This window comes from Entelurus aequoreus, linkage group LG07 (genome assembly GCF_033978785.1).
Source record: "Entelurus aequoreus isolate RoL-2023_Sb linkage group LG07, RoL_Eaeq_v1.1, whole genome shotgun sequence".
NCBI classification, from domain to species: Eukaryota; Metazoa; Chordata; class Actinopteri; order Syngnathiformes; family Syngnathidae; genus Entelurus; species Entelurus aequoreus.
This window is the reverse complement of record NC_084737.1, coordinates 83,932,872-83,952,529: the sequence shown is the minus strand read 5'-3', so window position 1 is coordinate 83,952,529 and position 19,658 is coordinate 83,932,872. Positions and strand designations below refer to the sequence as shown.

General features: G+C 35.9%; 1 protein-coding gene across 2 annotated transcripts; it reads left to right on the top strand.

The window, feature by feature from the left end:
• Positions 1 to 166: 166 nt before the first annotated feature.
• zgc:103759 (U8 snoRNA-decapping enzyme) lies at positions 167 to 13,080 on the top strand. Of its 2 annotated transcripts, none has more exons than XM_062052310.1 (5): positions 167 to 257; positions 357 to 494; positions 694 to 734; positions 12,098 to 12,335; positions 12,407 to 13,080. In XM_062052310.1, the coding sequence occupies exons 2-5, from the start codon at positions 357 to 359 to the stop codon at positions 12,650 to 12,652; spliced, it is 663 nt and encodes a 220-aa protein (XP_061908294.1). In that variant the 5' UTR covers positions 167 to 257; the 3' UTR covers positions 12,653 to 13,080. The 2 variants fall into 2 exon arrangements, with proteins under 2 accessions (XP_061908294.1, XP_061908293.1); XM_062052309.1 differs by lacking the exon at positions 167 to 257 and adding an exon at positions 5,249 to 5,426 and having other exon boundaries at positions 360 to 494.
• The last annotated feature ends 6,578 nt before the right edge of the window (positions 13,081 to 19,658 follow it).

Here is a 19,658-nt window from a genome sequence, read left to right as displayed (position 1 = left end):
AATGTAATGGTACTTGGTAAACAAACAAAAAAAGATAACCATCAATTTTAATATTTGGAAAACACATTACTTACAAATTACAATACAACTATTTCCCAAATATACATGAATTGAACAATTTCAGTGCAAAAGACGGAAAGGCCGCTCCCACTCCACACCACCAGAGGGCGCTAACGTCTCCTTTAAAATACTCAGCTCTTCCTGTGTGCTACCTGGTTTCGGCAAGTCTACCACATTTTCACGCCGGCTGGACGCAGGTGACGAGCAACGAGCACTTAGAAAGATGTCTCGGCGGCCGTGCCTGGCGGGAGGAACACTGAACCGTGCGAAGTGGCTCATATTATGTTACATTTCAGATGGCGAGCGGACAGCTGTCGAGGGCCGAGGCGCTGGCCTGCTCAGGCTGCAGACACAGACACGCCTGTCACGTGATGCTCTACTCTCACACCAAAAGTCAGCTTTTTGGGAGAATTCCCATCAAGTATATCATACTGGTAATCATGTATAGATGCAGGAGTAATTCCCATCAAGTATATCATACTGGTAATCATGTATAGATGCAGGAGTAATTCCCATCAAGTATATCATACTGGTAATCATGTATAGATGCAGGAGTGTAAACTGTCTCTGGCCTTGCATGTCTGAAAGGTAGCGAATAATAACAGACTGTCTTGTCTTGTCACATCCCACAAGATGCAGATGCGCTTTGATGGTCTGCTGGGTTTCCCTGGCGGGTGAGTGTTGCTTTTTCTTCTATTCCTTCCTTCCTGTGTTCAACATTCACCCTTTCACCCCTGTGCTCTAACACAGTGTTTTTCAACCACTGTGCCGCGGCAAAAAAAAACCTCAGCCCTGGAGGCCCCCAGTACACATGTCCTGATATTGTGACATCACAATAAAAAGGCTGACAAAAGACAGCACAGCATAGATAGATAGAATATGTACGAACCCCGTTTCCATATGAGTTGGGAAATGGTGTTAGATGTAAATATAAACGGAATACAATGATTTGCAAATCCTTTTCAAGCCATATTCAGTTGAATGCGCTACAAAGACAACATATTTCATGTTCAAACTCATAAACTTTATTTTTTTTTTGCAAATAATCATTAACTTAGAATTTCATGGCTACAACACGTGCCAAAGTAGTTGGGAAAGGGCATGTTCACCACTGTGTTACATGGCCTTTCCTTTGAACAACACTCAGTAAAGGTTTGGGAAGTGAGGAGACACATTTTTGAAGCTTCTCAGGTGGAATTCTTTCCCATTCTTGCTTGATGTACAGCTTAAGTTGTTCAACAGTCCGGGGGTCTCCCTTCTGCTATTTTAGGTGCCACACATTTTCAATGGGAGACAGGTCTGGACTACAGGCAGGCCAGTCTAGTACCCGCACTCTTTTACTATGAAGCCACCTTGATGTAACACGTGGCTTGGCATTGTCTTGCTGAAATAAGCAGGGGCGTCCATGGTAACGTTGCTCGGATGGCAACATATGTTGCTCCAAAAGCTGTATGTACCTTTCAGCATTAATGGTGCCTTCACAGATGTGTAAGTTACTCATGTCTTGGGCACTAATACACCCCCATACCATCACACATGCTGCCTTTTACACTTTGCGCCTATAACAATCCGGATGGTTCTTTTCCTCTTTGGTCCGGAGGACACGACATCCACGGTTTCCAAAAACAATTTGAAATGTGGACTCGTCAGACCACGGAACACTTTTCCACTTTGTATCAGTCCATCTTAGATGAGCTCAGGCCCAGCGAAGCCGACGGCGTTTCTGGGTGTTGTTGATCAACGGTTTTCGCCTTGCATAGGAGAGTTTTAACTTGCACTTACAGATGTAGCGACCAACTGTAGTTACTGACAGTGGGTTTCTGAAGTGTTCCTGAGCCCATGTGGTGATATCCTTTACACACTGATGTGGCTTGTTGATGCAGTACAGCCTGAGGGATGGAAGGTCACGGGCTTAGCTGCTTACGTGCAGTGATTTCTCCAGATTCTCTGAACCCTTTGATGATATTACGGAGCGTAGATGGTGAAATCCCTAAATTCCTTGCAATAGCTGCTTGAGAAAGGTTGTTCTTAAACTGTTCAACAATTTGCTCAGGCATTTGTTGACAAAATGGTGACCCTCGCCCCATCCTTGTTTGTGAATGACTGAGCATTTCATGGAATCTACTTTTATACCCAATCATGGCACCCACCTGTTCCCAATTAGCCTGTTCACCTGTGGGATGTTCCAAATAAGTGTTTGATGAGCATTCCTCAACTTTATCAGTATTTATTGCCACCTTTCCCAACTTCTTTGTCACGTGTTGCTGCCATCAAATTCTAAAGTTAATGATTATTTGCAAAAAAAAAAAAAGTTTATCAGTTTGAACATCAAATATGTTGTCTTTGTAGCATATTCAACTGAATATGGCTTGAAAATGATTTGAAAATCATTGTATTCCGTTTATATTTACATCTAACACAATTTCCCAGCTCATATGGAAACAGGGTTTGTACTTTGTACCATGAATTGATTAACGTGGACCCCGACTTAAACAAGTTGAAAAACTTAATCGGGTGTTACGATTTAGTGGTCAATTGTACAGAATATGTACTGTACTGTGCAATCTACTAATAAAAGTTTCAATCAATCAATCGATAGATAGATAGATGGATGGATGGATAGTACTTTATTGATTCCTTCAGGAGAGTTCCCTCAGGAAAATTAAAATTCCAGCAGCAGTGTACAGAATTGAGATCGAATGTAAAAGTAAATAATGAGGGTATAAATGGAAACAAAATGGAAAAATATTACAATAAGAATACAAATAAAAAGCAACAATGAGAATAAAAATATAACAGTAAAAATAAGAATATAACAAGAGAAACTAGGCCATAGTGACCATGTTATGAAAATGTATTGCACTGTTAATTGCATTGTTTTTTGTTGAAGGTTCATTTCAGTATTGTTACGCATCCCCTGTCATCCTAGATTGAGAGCAATTGAGATGACGTTTTTAAATTGTAACTGTTTTTCTTAATGTGTATGACATGTATTTTGTATACCGTATTTTTCGGAGTATAAGTCGCTCCGGAGTATAAGTCGCACCGGCCGAAAATGCACAATAAAGAAGGAAAAAAACATATATACGTCGCACTGGAGTATAAGTCACATTTTTGGAGGAAATGTATTTGATAAAAGCCAACACCAAGAATAGACATTTGAAAGGCAATTTAAAATGTCTAAAGAATAGTGAACAACAGGCTGAATAAGTGTATGTTATATGAGGCATAAATAACCAACTGGTATGTTAACGTAACATATTATGGTAAGAGTCATTCAAATAACTATAACATATAGAACATGCTATACGTTTACCAAACAATCCGTCACTCCTAATCGCTAAATCCCATGAAATCTTATACGTCTAGTCTCTTACGTCAATGACATCAATAATATTATTTGATATTTTACACTAATGTGTTAATCATTTCACACATAAGTCGCTCCTGAGTATAAGTCGCACCCCCCGGCCAAGCTATGAAAAAAAACTGCGACTTATAGTCCGAAAAATACGGTACTCAAGTAGATGTAACGGAGTAAATGTAGCGCGTTACTACCCACTTCTGATTACAATCCGCAAATAATGTGCCGTTGTTGAGTGCCTGTGCTGTCTAGAGCGCGGGCATAGTAACCGTGTAATACTGTTTTATCAGTAGGTGGCAGCAGGTAGCTAATTGCTTTGTGGATGTGGGGAACATGGTTTGTCGTGATCACAATATGCAGGCGACAGCGGGAGGCAGCGTGGAAGTAAAAAGGTATCTAATGCTTAAACCAAAAAATAAGCAAAAGGCGAGTGCCGCTAGGAAAAGACATTGAAGCTTAGGGATGGCTATGCAAAACGAAACTAAAACTGAACTGGCTGCAAAGTGAACAAAAACAGAATGCTGGACGACAGCAAAAACTTACGTGTGGAGCAGCGGACGGCAAAGTGCACAAAGTGCATCCGTACATGACAATCAACAACAAAGTAGGAAACACTACACAGGAAAACAGCAAAAAAGTCAAAATAAGTCAGGGCGTAATGTGACAGGTGGTGACAGTACACCTACTTTGAGACAAGAGCTATAGTGCAGCATGCTTGGTTATGGCTTGAATTTATATCCAACAATTGCGAGAATGACTTTTTACTAGGGATGTCCGATAATGGCTTTTTGCCGATATCCGATATGCCGATATTGTCCAACTCTTTAATTACAGATACCGATATCAACCGATACCGATATCAACCGATATATACAGTCGTGGAATTAACACATTATTATGCCTAATTTGGACAACCAGGTATGGTGAAGATAAGGTACTTTTTAAAAAAATGAATCAAATAAAATAAGATAAATAAATTAAAATCATTTTCTTGAATAAAAAAGAAAGTAAAACAATATAAAAACAGTTACATAGAAACTAGTAATTAATGAAAATTTGTAAAATTAACTGTTAAAGGTTAGTACTATTAGTGGAGCAGCATCACGCACAATCATGTGTGCTTACGGACTGTATCCCTTGCAGACTGTATTGATATATATTGATATATAATGTAGGAAGCAGAATATTAATAACAGAAAGAAACAACCCTTTTGTGTAAATGGGGGAGGGTTTTTTTTTGGGTTGGTGCATTAATTTTAAGTGTATCTTGTGTTTTTTATGTTGATTTAATAAAAAAACAACAACAAAAAACAAAACAAAAAACAAAACAAAAAAAAAACGATACCGATAATAAAAAAAACGATACCGATAATTTCCGATATTACATTTTTAACGCATATATCGGCCGATAATATCGGACATCTCTACCCAGAACCCTTTGCAGTACTAACTCTTCCGGGATGCTACAATATACACCCCCGCTACCACCAAACCCCAATTAGTAGTGCTGCTACTTTTTAAGAATATTAATAACAGAAAGAAACAACCCTTTTGTGTGAATGAGTGTAAATGGGGGGGGGGGGGAGCTTTTTTGGGTTGGTGCACTAATTTTAAGTGTATCTTGTGTTTTTTATGTGGATTTAATAATTAAAAAAAACTTTTAAAAAAACAAAAAAAACGATACTGATAATAAAAAAAACGATACCGATAATTTCCGATATTACATTTTAACGCATTTATCGGCCGATAATTTCGGCAGACCGATCTCTACTTTTTACTGTCAATATCGGCTGCTGAGTTTCATTTTTGTATGTTTTCTGCTAGTGGCGTGCCTCTGGATTTTTCCAATGACAAAAATGTGCCTCGGCTCCAAGAAGGTTGAACAAGAGCGCTCTAACACTCGCACAGCAGCCCTGTCAAATGATATAAACCTTCACGGCAGCAGAGCAGTCGCCGCCACAAACAGGCTGGGAGAGAAAGTGTGGCTGGCATGCTCTACAAGGTGTGTCATGTCACATTAAAATGGAAATCCTCTTATGGTCGCAGGCAGACTCTTTCATTAGTATTCCGACAAATGTCATTTGCAGCGACTCCTTACAAAGCGTGCAGCTGGGACCTCGGCTTTTCAATCATGTCTTTACTAGGATTTGGCTTTAGGTGAACATTTCACCCAAAATATGCATCGGTTTTGATACTTTTCAGATCAAACTAGATCAGTGGTCCCCAAACTGCGGCCCGCCATCCTCCAAAATCCAGCCCGCGGGAAGTCTCAAGTGTTTTTGTTTTTCTGTGGGACGGCGTGGTGCGGTTGGGAGAGTGGCTGTGCCAGCATCCTGAGGGTTCCTGGTTCGATCCCCACCTTCTACCAACCCCGCCACGTCCGTTGTCCTTGAGCAAGACACTTCACCCTTGCTCCTGATGGGTCGTGGTTAGGGCCTCGCATGGCAGCTCCCGCCATCAGTGTGTGGATGTGGAAATAGTGTCAAAGCGCTATACAAGTATAACGCATTTACCATTTTTCAAATTTGCCCTTTCTAATCTATTTTCTACCACTTGTTCCTCTCGGGGTCTCCTAGCCGCTCAGGCAAATCGTATTGTCTAAAAATGTGTTCTCCCATCGATGAAGTTAAAGTACCAATGATTGTCACACACACACTAGGTGTGGTGAGATTATCCTCTGCATTTGACTCATCACCCTCACCCCCTGGGAGGTGAGGGGAGCGGTGAGCAGCAGCGGTGGCCGCGCCCGGTAATAATTTTGGTTAATGCATATGTTCCTTTTTGACTGTACTTAAATGTATAATGGACTGTATATATATTATTCACATGTGAATAATTATGTATAATGGACTATTTATATTATTCACATGTGAATAATTATGTATAATGGACTATTTATATTATTCACATGTGAATAATGCTGTATAATAGACTGTAGTTATATTATTCACATGTGAATAATGCTGTATAATAGACTGTATTCATATTATTCACGTGTGAGTAATGCTGTATTATAGACTGTATTTACATTATTCACATGTGAATAATGCTGTATAATAGACTGTATTTATATTATTCACATGTGAATAATGCTGTATAATAGACTATTTATATTATTCACATGTGAATAATGCTGTATAATAGACTGTATTTTTATTATTCACATGTGAATAATACTGTATGATAGACTGTATGCATATTATTCACATGTGAGTAATGCTGTATTATAGACTGTATTTACATTATTCACATGTGAATAATGCTGTATAATAGACTGTATTTATATTATTCACATGTGAATAATGCTGTATAATAGACTGTATTTATATTATTCACATGTGAATAATGCTGTATAATAGACTGTATTTATATTATTCACATGTGAATAATGCTGTATAATAGACTGTATTTATGTTATTCACATGTGAATAATGTTGTATAATAGACTGTATTCATATTATTCACATGTGAATAATGCTGTATAATAGACTGTATTTATGTTATTCACATGTGAATAATACTGTATGATAGACTGTATTCATATTATTCACATGTGAGTAATGCTGTATTATAGACTGTATTTACATTATTCACATGTGAATAATGCTGTATAATAGACTGTATTTATATTATTCACATGTGAATAATGCTGTATAATAGACTGTATTTATATTATTCACATGTGAATAATGCTGTATAATAGACTGTATTTATATTATTCACATGTGAATAATGCTGTATAATAGACTGTATTCATATTATTCACATGTGAATAATGCTGTATAATAGACTGTATTTATATTATTCACATGTGAATAATGCTGTATAATAGACTGTATTTATATTATTCACATGTGAATAATGCTGTATAATAGACTGTATTTATATTATTCACATGTGAATAATGCTGTATAATAGACTATTTATATTATTCACATGTGAATAATGCTGTATAATAGACTGTATTTATATTATTCACATGTGAATAATGCTGTATAATAGACTGTATTTATGTTATTCACATGTGAATAATGCTGTATAATAGACTGTATTTATGTTATTCACATGTGAATAATGCTGTATAATAGACTGTATTTATATTATTCACATGTGAATAATGCTGTATAATAGACTGTATTTGTTATTCACATGTGAATAATGTTGTATAATAGACTGTATTTATGTTATTTACATGTGAATAATGCTGTATAATAGACTGTATTTATATTATTCACACGTAAATAATGCTGTATAATAGACTATTTATATTATTCACATGTGAATAATGCTGTATAATAGACTGTATTTATATTATTCACATGTGAATAATGCTGTATAATAGACTGTATTTATATTATTCACATGTAAATAATGCTGTATAATAGACTATTTATATTATTCACATGTGAATAATGCTGTATAATAGACTGTATTTATATTATTCACATGTGAATAATTCTGTATAATAGACTGTATTTATATTATTCACATGTGAATAATGCTGTATAATAGACTGTATTTATATTATTCACATGTGAATAATGCTGTATAATGGACTGTATTTATGTTATTCACATGTGAATAATGCTGTATAATAGACTGTATTTATATTATTCACATGTGAATAATGCTGTATAATAGACTGTATTTATATTATTCACATGTGAATAACGCTGTATAATAGACTGTATTTATATTATTCACATGTGAATTATGCTGTATAATAGACTGTATTTATGTTATTCACATGTGAATAATGCTGTATAATGGACTTTATTTATATTATTCACATGTGAATAACGCTGTATAATAGACTGTATTTATATTATTCACATGTGAATAATGCTGTATAATAGACTATTTATATTATTCAGATGTGAATAATGCTGTATAATAGACTATTTATATTATTCACATGTGAATAATGCTGTATAATAGACTGTATTTATATTATTTACGTGTGAATAATGCTGTATAATAGACTGTATTTATATTATTCACATGTGAATAATGCTGTATAATAGACTGTATTTATATTATTCACATGTGAATAATGCTGTATAATAGACTGTATTTATGTTATTCACATGTGAATAATGCTGTATAATAGACTGTATTTATGTTATTCACATGTGAATAATGCTGTATAATAGACTGTATTTATATTATTCACATGTGAATAATGCTGTATAATGGACTGTATTTGTTATTCACATGTGAATAATGTTGTATAATAGACTGTATTTATGTTATTTACATGTGAATAATGCTGTATAATAGACTGTATTTATATTATTCACACGTAAATAATGCTGTATAATAGACTATTTATATTATTCACATGTGAATAATGATGTATAATAGACTGTATTTATATTATTCACATGTGAATAATGCTGTATAATAGACTGTATTTATATTATTCACATGTAAATAATGCTGTATAATAGACTATTTATATTATTCACATGTGAATAATGCTGTATAATAGACTGTATTTATATTATTCACATGTGAATAATTCTGTATAATAGACTGTATTTATATTATTCACATGTGAATAATGCTGTATAATAGACTGTATTTATATTATTCACATGTGAATAATGCTGTATAATAGACTGTATTTATGTTATTCACATGTGAATAATGCTGTATAATAGACTGTATTTATATTATTCACATGTGAATAATGCTGTATAATAGACTGTATTTATATTATTCACATGTGAATAACGCTGTATAATAGACTGTATTTATATTATTCACATGTGAATAACGCTGTATAATAGACTGTATTTATATTATTCACATGTGAATTATGCTGTATAATAGACTGTATTTATGTTATTCACATGTGAATAATGCTGTATAATAGACTGTATTTATATTATTCACATGTGAATAACGCTGTATAATAGACTGTATTTATATTATTCACATGTGAATAATGCTGTATAATAGACTATTTATATTATTCACATGTGAATAATGCTGTATAATAGACTATTTATATTATTCACATGTGAATAATGCTGTATAATAGACTGTATTTATATTATTCACGTGTGAATAATGCTGTATAATAGACTGTATTTATATTATTCACATGTGAATAATGCTGTATAATAGACTGTATTTATATTATTCACATGTGAATAATGCTGTATAATAGACTGTATTTATGTTATTCACATGTGAATAATGCTGTATAATAGACTGTATTTATGTTATTCACATGTGAATAATGCTGTATAATGGACTGTATTTATATTATTCACATGTGAATTATGCTGTATAATAAGACTATCATAAGGTATTTTTTACATGTGAATAATATAAATACAGATTAGAAATTATTTCCAGACAGCAACGGGGTAGGGTTAAATACGCTCTGTTTATTCCTACTCCTTTTCAGACATGTTGGAATGTGAAACTGTAAACATGTTCAAAACACATCACTATGTTATTATTTTCTTTTATTATTTGTTTTGCTTTGCTTTTTAAAATTTTTTTGTTAAGATATCCTAAATAAATATTTACAATCCAACACAATATTGACCCTGATATGAGCTGACTTATTCAAGTCATGTTTAAAAAAAAAAAAAAAACTATTTGAAGACCAAAGTTGTTGTTTGACAACTCTGCGTCATTTTCGCCACCGTTCTAAAATTAGCATCATCACTCCTTTTGTGTTGTTTGCCAACTTGCCAAACACCGGTCTCTGTGTGCGAGTGACAGGAAGAAAAGCTCTGGCTCGTCTGTTTACATTCATGAATACCTGGAACCTGATCTCAGGTAGCCGGGGTAACGACGACAGACGATAATCTCTAAAATGATAAATTAATAAATTAAATAATAAATGTCAGGTTTAAACACTGATGACATCTATTAAACAGACGAGAAGCAAGGAATCATGCAGAGACAGAGTTCAATTTGGCTCATATGAGGAGAGACATGTTTTGGGCTGTACTCTAGTTACAGATCCAAACTACGTTCTAAAAGTCCAGCCCACATGCATCCTCTATTTATTTGGGAGGTCCCTGGTTACATCACTGAAGCTGTCGCTGAGGGTAGGGTGGTAATCTCAACAGCTCCAGTTAGACACAATATATGACTATTAATAAAATGCAAATGCGTTGACGATGGTGATATCGCCCCGTCTCTGCTTTGTCTGCGTCCCGGTACTCGATGTTTGGCCTTGGCAGTCAGCCGGCCGAGTCTGGACACAACACTGATACGAGACGACTTGCAATCTTTTGGATTGCCAGCTTTGCGCAGATAGAAAAATACAGCTTCAGCACAATTGATAATAACTATAGCAACGGCCCTTGAAGTTAAAGTTAAAGTACCAATGATTGTCACACACACACACTAGGTGTGGCGAAATTATTCTCTGCATTTGACCCATCACCCTTGAGCACCCCGTGGGAGGTGAGGGGAGCAGTGAGCAGCAGCGGTGGCCGCGCCCGGCAATCATTTTTGATGATTTAACCCCCAATTCCAAGCATAAAGTTGTGTGATAATATATACATGATTATTCTAACATTTATAAATAAATCATTATATATGATATGATATATATCAGGGTTTCCCACACATTCATTTATTTGTGGCGGCCCGCCACAAAATAATTACGTCCGCCACAAAATTAAAAAAGATATATATATATATATATTTATTTTTTTTGTCCTCTCCAGCTTCTCAGGCAAATCATATAGTTGATGTAGATGCCCATATCGGCTGTTCAGATTTACTTTACAAAAGAGAAGTGTAGGATACTCCTCTTGTTGCCTTATTTGTATTTGACTTTAATAAATGTATTTATATTAGAAACACAACATGTGTATATAACAAAGGGTGCAAAGTCTGCAGGCAGTAGGAAACACATGGTTAAGTGTAGGGAGTAAAACTGATGGCAGTCTAAAGTTCAAGATTTTTGGAGCTCTTTGTTCAGTGGATCAGATGTTTGATGAAGCTCTGTGTCTATCTACCACCACTACTGTTTTCTGTTTATTTGTTACTGACTGTGGCAGGACACCTCTGCCTCTGTTTCACTTTATGTTGCTGGTAAATAATATGGTTGTAGTAGTAGGCTAAAGTTAAATTATTTAGTATGCACTAATTAAAGGGGCAGAGTTTTAAGAGACATTTTAGCTTTTATATTTTATAAGATATATTTTTTGTAAGAACCACAATTAATAAATATATTTCAGTGAATAACTTATTGTTCAAATCTGTATATAAATATGTACATAAAGTGTTGTAATTATATTGTAAAATGGATGGATGGACGTTTAAAACAAAACTGTTATTATTAATTAGTAAGTATACATTTTTTGAGCCTTTTTAGAGAAAATCAAATCATTGTAGTAAATTATGCAAATTACTCGATGATGTCATGGTGACCACGCCCATAGCCACGCCCCCACCGCCACAGGTATCTTGGCAGTTTATGGGAAACACTGTATATGCATTCATTTTAAGAAAAGTAACGTCATCTAATTGTTTTATAATGACGTTCAATGCCTCTGCAAACATGCAGTCATTTTCCATATTGATTCAAACACACATGGCGGGTCAATGGAGAGAGACGACATTGTTTATGTGCATTTATATCGATATATTTTAACCTTTAACCCCCTCCTCATTCCTCACTGCCACCTTTTTTAGGTTTGTGAACCAATCCCAGGAGTCCCTAGAGGCCGGGCTTTGCAGGGAATTAATGGAGGAGGTGGGTGTGGCTCTGTCTGTATCGGAAGACGATCACGTGGACGCTCGCCGTGCCCCCGGTACCTCCCCTTCGTGCCCCCGTCTCATCACTCACTTCTACGTGAAGAAGCTGGAGGAGGAGCAGATACGGGAGGTGGAGAAAGCGTCTGCATCCACCGCAAAAGATCACGGCCAGGAGGTACTGCACGCGCGCGACTGATCGCAGCCATCGCCATGTTGCTTTATCCCCCCACCGTCGCCTTTCTCAAGGTTCTGGGCATGGTCCGAGTCCCACTCTACACCACAAAAGGCGGCGGAGGCCTCCCGTCGTTTCTGTCGCACGCGTTCATCGGGAACGCTCGCTCCCAGCTGGTCCACTCTCTGCTGCGTCTCCGCCTGGTCGCGCCCGAGGACCTGCGCCAGGCCCTCGAGCGCTCGCTGAAGACGCACGCACGCAGCGCGGCGGACCTGCAGGAGGCGCTGGCGCTGACGGAGGCCGAGCAACAGCCGTCTTGAATGGCGGGAACTCGTACTGTAGATCCCCCGCCTGTTGACGGTGGTTCTAGACCAGGGGTCACCAACGCGGTGCCCGCGGGCATCAGGTAGCCCGTAAGGACCAGATGAGTAGCCCGCTGGCCTGTTCTAAAAATAGCTCAAATAGCAGCACTTACCAGTGAGCTGCCTCTATTTTTTTAAATTGTATTTATTTACTAGTAAGCTGGTCTCGCTTTGCCCGACATTTTTAATTCTAAGAGAGACAAAACTCAAATAGAATTTGAAAATCCAAGAAAATATTTGAAAGACTTGGTCTTCACTTGTTTAAATAAATTCATTAATTTTTTTACTTTGCTTCTTATAACTTTCAGAAAGACAATTTTAGAGAAAAAATACAACCTTAAAAATGATTTTAGGATTTTTAAACACATATACCTTTTTACCTTTTAAATTCCTTCCTCTTCTTTCCTGACAATTTAAATCAATGTTCAAGTAAATTTATTTTTTTTATTGTAAAGAATAATAAATACATTTTGATTTAATTCTTCATTTTAGCTTATCTTTTTTCGACGAAGAATATTTGTGAAATATTTCTTCAAACTTATTATGATTAAAATTCAAAAAAATTATTCTGTCAAATCTAGAAAATCTGTAGAATCAAATTTAAATCTTATTTCAAAGTCTTTTGAATTTCTTTTAAAATTTTTGTTCTGGAAAATCTAGAAGAAATAATGATTTGTCTTTGTTAGAAATATAGCTTGGTCCAATTTGTTATATATTCTAACAAAGTGCAGATTGGATTTTAACCTATTTAAAACATGTCATCAAAATTCTAAAATTAATCTTAATCAGGAAAAATGACTAATGATGTTCCATAAATTATTTTTATAATTTTTTCAAAAAGATTCGAATTAGCTAGTTTTTCTCTTCTTTTTTTTCGGTTGAATTTTGAATTTTAAAGAGTCGAAATTGAAGATAAACTATGTTTCAAAATTTAATTGTCTTTTTTGTTTAGTTTTTTCTCCTCTTTTAAACCGTTCAATTAAGTGTGAATATCATTCATTATTAATAATAACATAGAGTTAAAGGTAAATTGAGCAAATTGGCTATTTCTGGCAATTTATTTAAGTGTGTATCAAACTGGTAGCCCTTCACATTAATCATCACCCAAGAAGTAGCTCTTGCTTTCAAAAAGGTTGGTGACCCCTGTTCTAGAACGTTTGATGGCATTATCTGCAGGTGGGGGGGATATTGAATCCAGCAGAGGGTGCTGTCTCACTAGTAAAGTCACTCAACATTTTCCAGCTGGAAAAGGCTTTAACAAGACGTGATGTTGTGTAACTGCACGTTTTGCAAGTACAATATTGCACACAGTATGCCTGTAATTCTTTGTAATGTACAGTACAGGCCAAAAGTTTGGACACACCTTCTCATTTCAATGTGTTTTCTTTATTTTCATGACTATTTACATCGTAGATTGTCACTGAAGGCATCACAACTATGATACCTGTTGTGGAGGACTCGCATCTCCGGGTTCCTCGGACCACCAATGACGGACATGACAGGCGTGGCAGTTTTGAGATTTTGTTTATTTTGCAATAAACTCTTCTTTCCTTGTCTTCTGCTTTTCAGCACTCGCCTCTGGTGACAGTCGCGCTCTTTGGGTTGCTTTTCAGCCTTCCACGTCTCCGTCTCGCTCGAGTTCGTTCTCGGGTTCTCTCTCTCATCAGCTCCAACTTCTCCCACCCCGTCCTTCTCGGCTGCTGCCCTTTTACAGAGTGACAGGTGATTAGCCAACTGCGCACCTGTCGCCGATCTCGTAGCCGGCCCCGGCACACCCCGCCTCGCTGCAGGGCTGCAGGCCACGCCTCCTCACACCTGTGAAGCGAAAACCCTTTCACCTCTTGAAGCTCGAGAGAATGCCAAGAGTGTGCAAAGCAGTAATCGGAGCAAAGGGTGGCTATTTTGAATAAACTAGAATGTAAAACATGTCTTCAGTTATTTCACCTTTTTTTGTTAAGTACATAACTCCACATGTTCATAGTTGTGATGCCTTCAGTGACAATCTACAATGTAAATAGTCATGAAAATAAAGAAAACGCATTGAAATGAGGTGTGTCCAAACTTTTGGCTGGTAATGTATACAACTGCATTTGTAACAGTAATTCTTGGCGGGTCATGAATTCATTTTTAATTTTTTTTTTCCCATTTATTTATTTATTTTAGGCAATGACATAAAAAAATTATTAAAAAAAAAAAAGTACAAAGTTGACAGCACATAATAATATAAATTAATATACCGTATTTTTCGGAGTATAAGTCGCTCCGGAGTATAAGTCGCACCGGCCGAAAATGCATAACAAAGAAGGAAAAAAACATATATAAGTCGCATTTTTTGGGGAAATGTATTTGATAAAAGCCAACACCAAGAATAGACATTTGAAAGGCAATTTGAATTAAATAAAGAATAGTGAACAACAGGCTGAATAAGTGTACGTTATATGAGGCATAAATAACCAACTGGTATGTTAACGTAACATATTATGGTAAGAGTCATTCAAATAACTATAACATATAGAACATGCTATACGTTTACCAAAAAATCTGTCACTCCTAATCGCTAAATCCCATGAAATCTTATACGTCTAGTCTCTTACGTGAATGACATCAATAATATTATTTCATACTTTACGCTAATGTGTTAATCATTTCACACATAAGTCGCTCCTGAGTAGAGATGTCCGATAATATCGGCCGATAAATGCTTTAAAATGTAATATCGGAAATTATTGGTATCGTTTTTTTTATTATTGGTATCGTTTTTATTTATTTATTTTTATTTTTTAATTAAATCCACATAAAAAACACAAGATACACTTACAATTAGTGCACCAAGCCAAAAAACCTCCCTCCCTCATTTACACTCATTCACACAAAAGGGTTGTTTCTTTCTGTTATTAATATTCTGCTTCCTACATTATATATCAATATATATCAATACAGTCTGCAAGGGATACAGTCCGTAAGCACACATGATTGTGCGTGCTGCTGCTCCACTAATAGTACTAACCTTTAACAGTTAATTTTACTCATTTTCATTCATTACTAGTTTCTATGTAACGGTTTTTATATTGTTTTACTTTTTTTTTTATTCAAGAAAATGTTTTTAATTTATTTATCTTATTTTATTTTATTAATTTTTTTTTTAAAAAGGACCTTATCTTCACCATACCTGGTTGTCCAAATTAGGCATAATAATGTGTTAATTCCACGACTGTATATATCAGTATCGGTCGATATCGGTATCAGTAATTAAAGAGTTGGACAATATCGGATATCGGCAAAAAGCCATTATCGGACATCCCTACTCCTGAGTATAAGTCGCACCCCCAGCCAAACTATGAAAAAAACTGCGACTTATAGTCCGAAAAATACGGTAATAGGAAATCAAATAGTGTACGTCCTTCGCTATGTGGTAGGTTCCTGCGGACGTTATCTCCGTCTGTTGTTGACTATTTTCATACGGTGTTGATCTGGAAATGGTTGCCTCTGCATTTTGTTGGCGTGGCACCGAACGGAGATGTTGACATGCGGAGTAAGCACTCTTCATTCTCTAGCAGGTGACTTTTCTAATGCTACAAATTAGCAGTAATGCTACTTTTTGTAGCAAAGCTTTTGCCCCACACTTGAAAAATTACGGTTGTCTGTTCGACATCTTCCCGCTTGAAGCCAAACCACCGCCAGACGATGGACCCCCTGCTGTTTTTCTTGGGAATTAATTCCTCCATTTGTTACCAGATTCTCACCTTCTTTCTCTCGTATTACCACTCGCACCACAGCTAACGTTACCCATGCCGCTACCTCTTTGCTCTGCGTGTATGTATGTAAAAAGGTGCGCTTGTTTTATGTCTCTGTGAGAAGGAGAAAGGTTTCATAATACACCTTACGGTGCAACCTGGACACATCATCAGTGATTCTCCCGGGGTCATAGGGTGTTTCGGGTCTTAATCAAACACCCTCTCCCGGGCGACCCAGCCAAGGGTGATCAGTCCCTCGACTTGTGTCCAGGTAGCGCTCCACGCCAGACGTCCCCCCTCCGACGGTCTGCCCCGGGGTTGCGCCGGTGGTGCTTGGAGGTTCCAGGCACTGTGGGGAATGTCCGGGCCTGGGTCCTCCTCCGTCTCATCAGGGCCGTACAAGGTACTGGCCCTGTGCGTTGCACCACGGGTTTCCTCAGGCAGCCTATCTTGATCTTATGTGTCTTCAGGGTTTTTCGCAGCGTTATTTGGGTGCTCCCTTGCAGGAGCTGCAGCTTGGGATGCTACCCCTCCCTGCCCCGGTTGCCGTCTTTCCGGGCTGTCAACTGTCTCTCCAGTTGTCACCACTCTTTCGAGGTTGTCATCCAGCCTCTTCCTGGAAGTCAATGGCGATGCCATACTGGATCGGTTTCATAATACACCTTACGGTGCAACCTGGACACATCATCAGTGATTCTCATGATGTGTCCAGGTTGCACCGAAACAAGAAAGAGTGAGAAGAGAAAAGCAACTGCGTGAGGACGTATACTCGAATTTCACGATATAGCCATTTTCTATATCAAATCCATGGACCTTGCGTTATGCAACAAGAAAGGGTCTTCTCCCACAAAGGTGGAAGCATATAATTATCCAAAGTGTCTTGATAAGATGAGTGGTTATGATCGAGGGGGGTGTGTCGCAATATGTTTATCCATAAAGTGTAGTGGACAAACATGCACTTCCTGTGTGTCGCAATATGTTTATCCATAAAGCGTAGTGGACAAACATGCACTTCCTGTGTGTCGCAATATGTTTATCCATAAAGCGTAGTAGACAAACATGCACTTCCTGTGTGTCGCAATATGTTTATCCATAAAGTGTAGTAGACAAACATGCACTTCCTGTCAAAATAAAAACATTTGATTATAATAAACTGATGCACACTGTAAATCAGGGGTCACCAACGCGGTGCCCGCGGGCACCAGGTAGCCCGTAAGGACCAGATGAGTAGCCCGCCGGCCTGTTCTAAAAATAGCTCAAATAGCAGCACTTACCAGTGAGCTGCCTCTATTTTTTAAATTGTATTTATTTACTAGCAAGCTGGTCTCGCTTTGCCCGACATTTTTAATTCCAAGAGACAAAACTCAAATAGAATTTGAAAATCCAAGAAAATATTTTAAAGACTTGGTCTTCACTTGTTTAAATAAATTCATTAATTTATAACTTATAACTTTCAGAAAAACAATTTTAGAGAAAAATACAACCTTAAAAATGATTTTAGGATTTTTAAACACATATACCTTTTTTTATTGTAAAGAATAATAAATACATTTTAATTAAATTCTTCATTTTAGCTTCTGTTTTTTCAACGAAGAATAATTGTGAAATGTTTCTTCAAACTTATTATGATTAAAATTCAAAAATTATTCTGTCAAATCTAGAAAATCTTTAGAATCAAATTGAAATCTTATTTCAAAGTCTTTTGAATTTCTTTTAAAAATTTTGTTCTGGAAATTCTAGAATAAATAATGCCTTGTCTTTGTTAGAAATATAGCTTGGTCCAATTTGTTATATATTCTAACAAAGTGTAGATTGGATTTTAACCTATTTAAAACATGTCATCAAAATTCCAAAATGTATCTTAATCAGGAAAAAATACTAATGATGTTCCATATATTCTTTTTTTAAGTTTTTCTCTTCTTTTTTTCGGTTGAATTTTGAATTCTAAAGAGTCGAAATTGAAGATAAACTATGTTTCAAAATTTAATTGTCATTTTTTTTCGTATTTTCTCCTCTTTTAAACCGTTCAATTAAGTGTAAATATCATTAATTATTAATAATAACATAGAGTTAAAGGTAAATTGAGCAAATTGGCTATTTCTGGCAATTTATTGAAGTGTGTATCAAACTGGTAGCCCTTCGCATTAATCACTACCCAAGAAGTAGCTCTTGCTTTCAAAAAGGTTGGTGACCCCTGCTGTAAATCATATAGTTTCAGTGTTTATTTTATTTTGAAATGGTCATTAACACAAACTACTACACAAAATAACACAACAAAATGGACATTTTTGTATCCCAATCTAGACTACTACCACTTGAACCACTTTTCTGTGTTGTATCTCACAAAAGTAAGGACACTCTTTACATTACAGCAAGCATTTTTATTACAGTATCTCTTTATCAACTATTCAGGCATTAAATGCTGTGTTTTCAGTAGATATTAGGCCTCAACTTCTATGCAAACTGTACACTGACTACTCTAAAGCATATCAAATCTTTTTTATTTTCTTTCAATCAATTTTCCATTTGTTTTTGTTTTTTAATACACATCAATGGGATTCCAGAAAAGTGTAGCAAATGGATAAATGAAGATATTGTAGAACATTTACCGATGTCTAATAATTATTTGTATTTTCGTGCGTATGGTTTACATTGTAAAATTGTGTTTGGGTCAAAGCATCGATTTTTTTTTAATTTTATTTAAATTATTTAAGCAAGTCATTTCACGATGAATCACACTCTTGGATTTGAAATACTCTAATAAAAAATATAATCCTTTGATTGACAGCACTAAGTTAGACAGAAAAATGTTCCTTTTATGATATTCTGACAAAATTGCATTTGTGTCCAAATATCGGGTTAATTTTTAAAGATTATTTAAATTACGCAGGCAAGTAATAACATCATGATTAATACACTTAAGTGTGATTAATCTGATTTGGGGAAAAAATACTGCAACAATATGAGACAATATAAAAATAGATAATACATGTTTTCCCTTCGATTGCCTACATTGTTGAATAAGCCAAAATATTTTGCTAAAAATGGAATAAAAAATATATATTTTTGTGCCCAAAACGTGTTCCCGGACTTTGTATTATATTTGAACAACACACAGAAAAAAAGAAAGATTTGATAAAAAAAAACATTAGAATCGAGTCTTATCATGTTAGCATCATCACAATATTACCAGGAGCATCCCTGGGCCACACCCAATCAGGAGCCCCCGA

Bases quoted from the DNA above. Each gene is read 5' to 3' on its own strand.
- zgc:103759 (XM_062052309.1), top strand. From the start codon at position 710: ATGGTCTGCTGGGTTTCCCTGGCGG. The intron at 5,427-12,097 runs GTGTGTCATGTC...CACCTTTTTTAG, and splicing joins TGGCTGGCATGCTCTACAAG to GTTTGTGAACCAATCCCAGG. The intron at 12,336-12,406 runs GTACTGCACGCG...GCCTTTCTCAAG, and splicing joins CAAAAGATCACGGCCAGGAG to GTTCTGGGCATGGTCCGAGT.